The sequence below is a fragment of the Ornithorhynchus anatinus genome, chromosome 3, assembly GCF_004115215.2.
Source record: "Ornithorhynchus anatinus isolate Pmale09 chromosome 3, mOrnAna1.pri.v4, whole genome shotgun sequence".
Classification (NCBI taxonomy): domain Eukaryota; kingdom Metazoa; phylum Chordata; class Mammalia; order Monotremata; family Ornithorhynchidae; genus Ornithorhynchus; species Ornithorhynchus anatinus.
The window spans coordinates 60,620,977-60,633,001 of NC_041730.1; the positions used below are offsets into that span (position 1 = coordinate 60,620,977).

Sequence of the window (12,025 nt, forward strand, 5' to 3'; positions counted from 1 at the left end):
AAGCTCTCCCGTAGGATGCCGCATATGACATCACTGTGTTACAAGTAGTAATTGCAACATTTAAGTGCTTACCATGTGCCATGTGGTGGGATGGTCATTATGCAATCGGATTGGACACAGTCCCTTTCTCATGTGGGGTTCATAGTCTAAGGCGGGGTGGGGGAGAACAGATACTGAATCCCCATTTTACAGATGAGGAAACTGAGTCAGAGAAGTTAAGTGATTCTCCCAAGTTCATACAAGAGGCATCGTGAATCTCTTCTCAGTTTGACTTGATGGTGGCAGGAGGGAGGTTGTCCCCTTTGGTCCTGACTCAGGGTGGCCAAAGGTCCAAAGTTGGCCCTGGCAGCCACTGATCTTACCCCAACCAACTTGAAGCAAGAAGGTGGGCTGGATTCTCAGGCAATAAGGACTGTCACCTCTCATTCAGGACACAAAGAAGTAGTGTTGCTTAGTGGATAGATCACGGGCCTGGGAGTCAGAAGTATCTGGGTTCTAATCCGGCTTGGCCATATGTCTTCTGTGTTACCTTGGTTAAGTTACTTCACTTCTTTGGGCCTCAGTTACCTCATCTGTAAATTGGAGATGAGTGATAGGAGAGGAGGACCTCTTAAGTGCTCTTCCAGACATAGTCCATGACACCTGTTGGGCAGAGTCAGAGGCAGATAGTGATGGTTAGAAATGAGACCAAACCCAGCAATTCCTGCTGAAAAAGGCCTACACCAAGGCAGTACAGTCAATCAGTGTGTGCATGCGGTCATCGTTCCAATCCCCACGGCAAGGACCAAGGCTAGGAGTGTCTTCCGAAATGCCCATGCCAAACCCCTGTGCCCTGGATCCTCGACAGCCCCCTGATTGCCCCTCTTTTCTCTGGCCTTCCTGCTTCCTGGAGGAGGAAGGGAGGATGGGGAGGAGGGAGTCGAGGAGATTGAGCGTGGGAATTTAATTATTTCCCTCTCCGTGTTTCTCCCAGTAATTGGTGTCTTTCATGTCAAGATGATCTCAATTTGTATTATGGGCTTCGTGCACCCGGCACTTTCTCTTTGGTCTCTGAAGGAATTGTCGAGTGTGTAAATCAGAGTGTACACTAAATTACTCTGCTGCTGACTTCTTCGTTTCTCCAGTTCTTTTCCTCTGTTCTACTGCAAGCATTTCCAAGTGCTGCAAACTCAAAAATGACAACACAACAAGGGACAGCCTTTTTTGTGCATACAATGAGTCTGGGATTGTGGGTTCCACATTGCCCTTTTTAATCACACACACATAAACACGTGAATTTCACTGTCAGTGGCATCTTCTTTGAATATGGATTATTTTATATATATATATGAAAATATAAATAATAAAATAATAAATACATTAAATAAAATTAATTTAAAATAATAAGCATATATTTTCTTGTGTTCTATTGTTTTTTCCATTTTCCTTCTCCTCTCCCTTTTCCTTCTTTTATTTTGTCCCTCTCTCTTGTCACCCTCACAGGATCAGAACTTTTTTCCTGGCTAAGGGATTGAAAACCCCTTTCCCGTTAATTGTTTCATCTGCCTGGACAGGGCACTCTGTCAGCCACGTCATTATCAATTGAGTAATAATGATAATAATAATTGCAATAATTGTTAAGCACTTATTACTTGCCTAACACCATACTAAACACCGGGGTAGACACAAGATAATCAGGTTAGACACAGTCCCATCCTACCTGGGCCTCACAATCTAAAGAAGAGGGAGAACAACTATTGAATCCTCCACTTCACAGATGAAGAAACTGAGGCACAGATCATTTAAGTGACTTTCAGCATGTCACACAACAGATCAGGAATGGAGCCAGAATTAGATCCTTGGTCTTTTTCCTCCCAGGCCCATGTTCTTTCTTTCCACTTAGCCACAGTGCCCCTTTTATTGATTTATTAGTCCACCTGAATTTATAATTTCTATCAATTTCCAACCATCTGCCATTTCCCCCATTAGCCTGTCATCTCCTGGAATGTAGGGATGGTATCTCTCCCTTCTTCCAGTCCCAGAGCAGGTATCCCAGTGCTCCTCATCCAGCAGGCTTGGCCTGGCCTGTTACTTCCACCTATGAAATTGAGCAGGGTCAGAAATTCCTGGGTTCCATAATTCCCTTTGCTCTACATCGTCTACCCTGTGTGGTAGTGGTAGTAATAGTGATGTTTTTTATTCAGCACTTACTTACTTTATGCAGAGCACTGGGGGAAAAGTACTGGAGAAAATTAGACATCTCCAAGCCAACCTGGCCTGATCTTCCTTGTGCCTGGCTAGGCTCAGCTGAGGGAAACACCACATCTCCAAGGCCAGCCTAAGACCAAATGGACTGGGAGCAAGCCCAGATCAAATCAGAAGTTTTCTGAAAGGCACTTCCTGATATCACTGATGTGTACCTGTGCTTGCTCTCAAGGGTTGATGGGAGTCATAGTCCCAGCATCCACAGAAACCATCACACATGTGTTGTTCAATCCATCAGTGAATCGATGACATTTATTGGGTGCTTTCTGTGTGCAGAGCACTGTACTAAGCTCTTGGGAGGGTATAAAATGATAGAGTTGGTAGCTTTGGTCCCAGCCCAAAAGAAGCTTACATTTTCTAGGGAGAGGCAGACACTGAGATAAATTACAGATCTGGGAAGGAATAGAGTTTAGGGATATGCTTATAAGTTCTCTGTGGCTGTGTGCTTAGCGGGTAAGGCAATGCAGAAGCGAGGGGGAATAGTGTGGGGAAATGAGAAGTCAAGAAAAGCCATTTGGAAGAGACGTGATCTTAGGAGTGTTTTGAAGGTGGGGAGAGTAGTGGATATGAAAAGGTAAGGAGTTCCAGGCCAGAGGGAGGACATGGGCAAGGGGTCAACAGCAAGACTGATGAGATTGAGGTATAGTAAGTATGTTGGCATTAGAGGAGATAAGTGTGAGAGGCAAGGTCGGAAAGAGATAGATGATTGTGTTCTTTAAAGTCAATGATAAGGAGTCTTTGATGCAGAGGTGGATGGGCAATCACTGGATGTTCTTAAGGAGTGAAGAGATGTGGACTGAGAGCTTTATCAGAAAAGTGATCCGGGCATCAGGGTTTATTATACACTGGAGTGGGGAGAGAAAGGAGGCAGGGAGATCAACGAGGAGGCTGGTGCAGTAGGCAAGGTTGGGGAGATGATTAATGCTTGGTTTAGTGTAGTCGCAGTTTGGATGGAGAAGAAAGGGCAGATTTTAGTGATCTTGTGAAGGTCGAACTGATAGGACTTGGTAACAGATCAAATGGAAGAGATGAGTCCAGGTGCATCCCTTCTTGTTCAGATCACCTCTGCCTCTGCCCTGCAGCCTCCATCTCTGCCTCCCTCCCTCCTCTGTTCCCTCCCTTGCCTCCATCGAAATCTCTCCACATCCACAATCAATCTGGGGGGGTTAGAAAGCACAGTGAGGGTGGAGCCCCAGGGAAAACACAAAACAGGAGCCCACACTGACCACTGCAACTTTAGGAAGAAAAAGGCCAAATTTGAATGGGCTAGTGGGCTGGGGATGCCACTGGTAATAGCAGGGACGATGAGTAGGTATGGACAGGGCACTGGGGGCTGAGAGGAAAGGAAGTTGACAGTCTTGCCCATTCACCTCCTCGGCAGACAGAAACTCCTTACCAGAGCATTAAAGCACTCAATCACCTTGCCCCCTCCTACCTTACCTCGCTACTCTCCTATTACTAACCAGCACTTACACTTCACTCCCCTAATGCCAACCTACTCACTGTACCTCAATCTCAATTTAACAGCCAACGTCTCACCCATGTCCTACTGCTGGCCTGGAAATCCCTCCCTCCTCAAATTCTACAGACAATTATTCTCCCTTCCTTCAAAGCCTTATTGAAGGCATATCTCCTCCAAGAGATCTTCCCTCTTCTCCCTTTCTTCCACTCCCTCCCGCGTAGCCCTGACTTGCTCCCTTTTTTCACCCCTCCTTCCAGCCCCACAGCACTTTTGTACATATCTGCGATGTTATTTATATATATATATGTATGTTAATATCTGTCTTCCCCCCCCCCAGACTGTAAGCTTGCTGTGGGCAGGGAATGTGTCTGTTATATCATACTCTCCCAAGTGCTTAGTACAGTGATCTGCACTCAGTAAAGATTCAATAAATATGATTGACTGACTGACTGATTGACTAACTTGGTTGTTGTGACAAATTCTTGGGGTTATCAGCCCAAAAGATGTTTGTTCAGTGGCTGGCTTCTCAGGTCTGTGCAATCCAGGGGTGATTCAGGCATAGTCCATGGGTTGATCCAGGTGTAGTCCCCAAGTGGTCATGGTGCAGTCCAGGAGCACTACAGGGGAGGTCCAGTAGTGATCCAGGCATGAATAGGAGTGTGACCTAGTGGACAGAACACAGACTCGGGAGTCAGAAGGACCTGAGTTCTAATACCAGCTCCACCAGCTGTCTGCTGTGTGGCCTTAAAGAAGCCATTAACTTCCCTACATCTCAGTTACCTCATCTGTAGAAGCGGGATTAAAACTGTGAGCCCCAAGTGGGACATGGACTGTGTCCAACCTGAATGCCTTGTATCTACCCCAGCACATAGTAAGACCTTAACAAATACCATAAAAAAAATTGTACAGTGTTCGTCCAGTAGTAGTAAAAGGTGTGGTCCAGGGGGTGGTCTAGGCGTGTCCAGGGGGGTTCAGAAGCAGTCCAGGTATGTGGCCCTGGGTAATCCAGGGACCATCCGGTGGAAGTCCAGGGTAGTCCAGGTGTGGTACAGGTGTGGTACAGGTGCAGTGCAGGGGCTGTCCAGGAATGGTCAAGAGGAGGTCCAGGCAAAGTCTGACACTAGTCAGGTGTGGTCCAGGGGCAGTCCAGACGTGGAGGAGTGAAGAAGATGACAGTCCCTGCCCTCGAGGAGTGCTCTTGGACTGTCATCCAGTTCTGATGATCCAAGTCCAAGCAGTACAGTGTGTCGATTGTGATTATTGAGGTCCACTCTGCCCCTCCCAAGTGGAGGAGCTGGACTAGAGATGAAGAGCGAGTGGAGTGGGGTGGGGGTGGGGGGAACAGCAGGAAAAGGGAGGAAAGAGAGCCTATGCACAGGGTGCAGAAGGAAACCCACTCATGTCTCCCCCTGCTGACCTTTCAGAGAACCCCTCAGTTAGAAAGCCCGGAGGGCAACTCCAGGGTTTCTTTGTCCGTTCTTCAGCCTACAACCAGAACCGTCAGCCCCTCAGCCCAGCCCCGATATGAATATATCTGTTCAGTTCACAATGACCCCCGTGTCTAGGTATGTGTTTATCCATCCATCATTATAATAGCCGATGCCTCGATTACATTCTATTCAGGTGGCAAGCAGGTGGTAAACATGCACTGGGCATAGTCCTCTGGTGAGCCAGAGCCAGGTGTGGTGTCACTGGAGTAGCCAGTGTGACTACTGGGGTGAGCCCTGTGGCTTATTTTTAAGAAATAGAAATGGTCAGCCCCAGTGAAAAGCTGACTGAGCCCTCCCAATGTGCTTCGTTGTTACAATCAGAAACAAGGCTGCTGGTCCATTTTATAGCTGAAGAACCCTCACAAGGTCATCTTGTTCATCCCGCTTCCTCTGAGCAGGTTCTTGGGGATGGAGGGATTTTATCTACTTGTGCGTTTGGGGGTGAGGGGTGTGTGTGTATATGTGCTTTTACATGCGTACTTGGGATCTGCATTTCCTCATGTAAATTATGTTTGTGTGAGCACACCTCATAAAAAAATCCCAATTGCCTCAAACTTCCATATAGTAGTTCAAAGGCATTTTTGTTGAAAAATGGTACTTGGTAAGCACTCACTGTGTGCCAAGCACTGTACTGAGGTAGTTACGAGATAATCAGGTTGGCACAACCCCTGTCCCAAGTGGGGCTCACAGTCTAAAGTAGCCCTGTCTCTGCTCTGACCCCATGTTTCCCATCCACAGCCCGCCGCTCTGCTGCCCCAGCCAGCCATATTAACCCTGCTGTCTTTTCTCCTGTGTTTCATTGCAGATGAACCGGCCGATCCAGGTGAAACCTGCAGACAGCGAGAGCCGAGGAGGTAGTTTACTCTGTTACCAACCAGGCCGCTTTGCGCTAAGTATAATTGTCGTCTCTGGCTTTCTCTCAGGCAATGCACCGATCAATTAGTAACATAATCACCTCCAGAGAAATTCCCTCTGCAGCGGAGATTCTCTTTATTAAATCTCCTTCACTTCGTCTTGCTTTCCTCATATTCAATTATTATTTGATTTTAAACGGCAGGCAGATGCCTGAGCTTGCCAAGGAAACAAATAACTGCCTAGTTAAGAAGTGAGGTCCCGGGCACTGCCTAGCCATGTTCACTGGTGGATGGCAGCTTGGACGTTTGCTCATGTGCTACTTTGACTGTGGCAGAAGATACTTTGTGGGGCTTGCGGGGAGCGGGTTCAGCTGGGTGCGGTGTGCTGAAGATCGGGTGAGCTGGGAGGGCTCAGGACTTTGGCTCAGACCTGGGGTATGTGAGCGAGCAGTCTGGAGACTTACAGAAGGCTTCCCGGCAGCTTGTGAACCTGAAAAAGATAGAGGGTCTCTCTGGGCCAGAAGAGGGCATGTGGGCCTGCAGGGGAGATGAGGTCCTGGCGTGTTGGCTGCAGGGTGGCCAAGTTGGCTGGTGGGGACTTCTCCGGAAGACTTCCTAATGGGTCCGGTGACACCTCTTTGGAGCGGAGCAGGAAGGGAGAATCCCCTAGTGGCTTCTAGGATGGTGACTGCTTCCCTGGAATTCAATGGGAAGACAGAAAAGATGAAGGAGGTTCCCATTGGTGGTTTCGAGACTTTAGGCTCCTTGTGGGCAGGGAACGAGTCTACCAATTCTGTTGTATTGTACTTTCCAAAGTGCTTAGTACAGAAGCAGCGTGGCTCAGTGGAAAGAGCACGGGCTTTGGAGTCAGGGCTCATGAGTTCGAATCCCAGCTCTGCCACTTGCCGGCTGTGTGACTGTGGGCAAGTCACTTAACTTCTCTGTGCCTCAGTTCCCTCATCTGTAAAATGGGGATTAAGACTGTGAGCCCCACGTGGGACAACCTGATTCCCCTATGTCTACCCCAGCGCTTAGAACAGTGCTCGGCACATAGTAAGCGCTTAACAAATACCAACATTATTATTATTATTATCACTCTGCACACAGTATGCACTGAATAAATTGATTCAATTGTATTTATTGAGTGCTTACTGTGTGCAGAGCACTGGACTAAGTGCTTGGAAAGTACAATTCAGCAACAAAAAGAGACAATCCCTGCCCACAACAAACTCACAGTATTGACTGATTGATTAGCCCTAGGGAAATATCACTTTCAAATCCAGCTCAGTAGAAAAGACCTTGTCTTGGAAGACCAGGTAGACGATGAGAGATCTTTACTCTCCCATCCCCTCCAGATAACTTTTAGGGGACTTCTATAGTCATGGGGAATTTCAGGGTCTGCCTGGATCACTGGGGCTCTTCCCCAGAAGGAGCCTTAAATGGGGAGAGCTTTGAGTGGGTAGGATTTTAGAATGGCCCAGGGCCAGTGAGTGTGGCCAGCCTATCCCAAATAAGATGTTCCTTGTGACTTCCACTAGACTCTGGAAAGCCCCCTGCTCTGGGTGACCTCAGAGACCAAATGCAGTCAGCTGGAACAGTGTCCCCTGTGACAAGATGCCCCATTCGCCCTTTCCTCTTACACCAGGCTGGGCCTTTCTTTCATCACTCTAAACTCAGAGATTACGAGCCAGGTTTCAGGGAGCCACCCCTCCCCACAACTTGTTAAACCCAGCTGGGAAGGTCCCTCTAGACTGTACACTCTTTGTGGGCAGGGAATAGAATAATAATAGTATTTGTTAAGTGTTATGTGTCAAGCACTGTTTTAAGTGCTGGGGTAGAGACAAATTTATCAAATTGGACACAGTCTCTAACCCACATAAGGCTCAGAATCTTAATCCCCATTTTACAGATGAGGTAACTAAGGCACAGAGCAGTTAAGTGACTTGATCAAGGTCACACAAAGACAAGTGACAGAGCCAGGATTAGAACCCAAATCCTTCTGACTCCCAGGTCTATGCTCTAGTCCACGCTGCTTCCCCATGTCTTGCAAATCTATTTTATTATGCTCTCCTAAGCACTTAATTCAGAGCTCCTCACAGAGTAAGCAACTAAATGAATATGATTGATTGATTGATTGGGAAGGCAGTGATGTTTGGCAATGCCATAGCAACTCTTCGACTTGCTGCTTGGAAACAACCTGAAGCAGAGAATCTGGGTGGAAGGAAGTCTAGGAGATTTGGAACAAGCATTTATTTATGGTGTGCATGTCATTCAAAAGGGGCAATGTTTCCTTATTCAGCAAACTGAGCTGTGATCAACAGAATGGCTTGTTTTACATTAGGCAACTTGTGGAATGAGACTAGCATACTTGATCCTTTCAGACACTGCTCCGAAACACCCTAACTCCTCAAACTCGCTTTCCCCACCCAGCCAGTCCTCTACTGTTGTCCTGTTCTCTCTAAAGTCAGCTCCATCTGATCTTCCCTGTCTCAAGCTCCCCACTCTTCAACTCTGCCCTACAGACAAAGGCTCTCTCACTCTCTCTTCTTCTCTCTCTCTGTCTCTCTCCCTCTCTCTATTTCACTCTCTTCCTCTCCCTGTCTCTCTTTCTTTCCCTCTCTCTTCTCTATCTCCTTCCTCTCCCTCTCTATCTCTCCCCTTCCTCTCCCTATCTCTCCTTTCTCTCTCTCCCCTTTCCTCTCACTTTCTTCTTACTCTCCTTTCTCTCCCCTCTCTCTCCTTCTCTCTCTCTCTCTAGCCCACCCAACCACACACCCACTGCTGTTCCTGGGTCCTACTACCTGGGTGTGTATGGAGACAGAAAGGGAAGGCCCTGAGGCTGCTGTTTCTCACCCTGATTGAAAAGGAGGGAAGAGATGCCATGGTTTCTGATCTCCAGGGGCTGGTAGATATGCACGTGTGTGCGCACACACCCCCCCCCCCCACACACACACATTTGCAGTGAGCCCTGGAGGAAGGTAGAGTACCCTAACATTAATGGGGAGTCAGAGAGACACAGACTCTCAGATGGACAAGAGGGTATAAGGTGCAGATGGCAGGGACAGAGGGCAAAGTAGAAGCATACGAGGAGCAGCAGAAGCACATCTGGCTCCGGAGACAGAAGTGAGGGTCCAGGGGGGTGCTGGAGTTACCAGAGTGAGCACCTTTAGGCTGTTTCTGGGCTCCCTGGAAGAGGGAAGAGCTCAGTTTACCCACCCCATACTTATGAAGCACATCAGATTCCGACAACTCTTTCTTACCCAGCGACAGTGCCCTACCCTCCTTGCCCATAGAACTTTTGCTACTCACCGAGCCAGTGGTGTTCTGCGAATTATCAGGAGTGGAGCGGCTCTTTATGAGCAAAACTCCTTGAGGATCAAGAGACAAAAAGGCTAAGGATTCAATAGCTCCAGGTGCTGCAAACATTAATCATGATAACACAAGGGACAATGATTTTTTTTGCACCTTGTGTCTGGGGCTGTGGATTTCATATTGGCCTTTTCAGCCACACACATGCTCATATGTGAACTTAATCTCACTTGGTGTCTTCCTTGATTACAAACTATGTCAATCAATCATTGGTATTTACTGAGCTTACTATGTGCAGAGCACTGTAATAATAATATTAATGATGATATTTGAGCGCTTATTATTTGTCAAACACTGTTCTAAGCGCTGGAGTAGATATAAGCGAATCGGCTTGTACACAGTCCATGTCCGACATGGGGCTCACAGTCTTAGTCTCCATTTTACCGATGAGGTCACTGAGGCCCAGAGTGAAATGAAATGAAATGATTTGCCCAAGGTCAAACAGAAGACAAGTGGGGGAGCCAGGATTAGAACGCAAGTCCTTCTGAATCCCAGGGCCATGCTCTACCCATTAGGCCATGCTGCTTCTTCTGTACTTTTTTATGGTATTTGTTAAGCATTTCCAATGTGCCAGGATAGATGCAAGATCATCAGGATGGACACAGGCCATGTCTCACTTGGAGTTCATAGTCTTAATCCACATTTACAGATGACATAACTGAAGCACAAAGAAGTTAAGTGACTTGCCCAAGGTCACACAACAAACAAGTGGCGGAGCCAGGATTAGAACCCAGTTTCTCTGACTCACAGGACAGTGGTCTTTTCACTAAGCCATGAAACACTTGGAAGAGTTCCATAGAGTTGGTAGACAATGTCTTCACCCTCCAGGATTTTATAATCTAAACTCTAAATTCCTTGAGGGCAGGGAACATATCCACTAACTCCCAAGAACTTAGTACACAGTAAGCACTCAATAAATACCATCAAATGATCATAATCTAGTGGGTATATATGGTCTAGGAATTGAGTGAGGAGACACAGGCAGAAAAGGAAGGACACAGGGTTTAGGGAGAGCACAAAAGGGGCTAGAATTATCCATTTGGCAGGTTTAACGCTCTTTCTCCAGTTTCCATGCTGTGCTGGGTAGAGGCCGAGTCATAATTGGATGTGATCTGGAGGCTAGCCCTCATACTCCACGATATCTTAACTAGATGTGACCTCATGTCCAAGGTGGCCGAATCCCCTTTCCTAAGAGGCAGGGGAATTTGCAAATTGACCTTGAAAGTTCCCCCTCCACATATCTGAATCGTCTGAAATGATTACAGACGATATTGGGTTATACTCTCAGCATGCCTTTAACCTAAATCCATTTCTCTCTCTGGTGGTGTCTTCTTCCTCGCTCTGCTAGCCAACATCATCTCCGTCCTCCCATATATCTCCTGCGTCTGACACTTGCCCCAAACCAGATTAATCAGCTGTTTTATTCTTTCTTGCATGAGAAAGCAAAAAAAAAAAGCCAAACCTAAACATCTATCTATTAATTGCATATTCAATATTAAACAGTAAAAGGATGCTGAGTTGGCAGTATGGCTCTGCTATTATAAAGCAAGTCAGAAAGTCAGTTTAAAAATGATCTAAAAGCTGGTTTGCTACCTGGTAGGGATGGGGAGAGGTGAAAGAAAACAAAGCAGAGCAGAGAAGGAATAGGCTAAAGTGGCATAGCAAGGCAAACTATGAGACCTGTGTCAGGCAGGCAGTGGCTCGCATCTGATACAGAGTAAGTGCTTAATAAACATTATTATTACTCTTACCATGATTCATATTATTATGCAGAGGGTGTGGCATTTGACACATGCAACAGGCCTACACCTTTGGTTAGTTGGGAGAGACACAAATTATTCTATCCTTTATTATTATTATTATTGCTGTTATCATTGTATTTGTTAAGCATTTACTATATATCAAGCACTGTTCTAAGCACTGGGGAAGATAAAAAGCAGTCAACTTGGACAGAGTCTCTATACCACACGGGGCTCCCAGTGTAAATAGGAGGAAGAACAAATATTTAATCTCTTTACAGTTGAGGAAACTGAGGCACAGAAAAGTTAAACGACTTGCCCAGGGCCACACAGTGAGCGATCGGCAGAGCTGGGATTATCTCTCAGGTCCTCTGACTCCCAGGCCAATGCACTTTCCCACTAGGCCACGTTTCCCCTTCTGTGCACAGTGTCCCACATGAAGTTGAGCTAAGTACAGGCTGCTGCTCCTCCACTCCTATGCAGTTCCCTGTTGCTCCGAGGATGGGTCCACAAGGAGGACCAGAGGAAGTCTCAGGATTCATTCAATAGTATTTATTGAGCGCTTACTATGTGCAGAGCACTGTACTAAGCGCTTGGGATGAACAAGTCGGCAACAGATAGAGACAGTCCCTGCCGTTTGACGGGCTTACAGTCTAATCGGGGGAGACGGACAGACAAGAACAATGGCACTAAACAGCGTCAAGAGGAAGAACATCTCGTAAAAACAATGGCAACTAAATAGAATCAAGGCGATGTACAATTCATTAACAAAATAAATAGGGTAACGAAAATATATACAGTTGAGTCCCCCCACTGTAGATGCCATCTTGCCTGTAGTCATCACTCCTCAGCCAGGGGAGGGATGGG

The 12,025-nt window shown here is 46.8% G+C and overlaps 1 protein-coding gene across 1 annotated transcript in view; it reads left to right on the plus strand.

Moving 5' to 3' along the window:
- Window positions 1-12,025, plus strand: part of CELF4 (CUGBP Elav-like family member 4) — a 601,922-nt gene that overhangs the window by 399,673 nt on the left and 190,224 nt on the right. Inside the window, exon 3 of the mRNA XM_029061173.2 lies at window positions 6,002-6,050. Within this exon, the coding sequence (XP_028917006.1) occupies window positions 6,002-6,050 (49 nt within the window). The remainder of the gene's footprint in view (window positions 1-6,001; window positions 6,051-12,025) is intronic.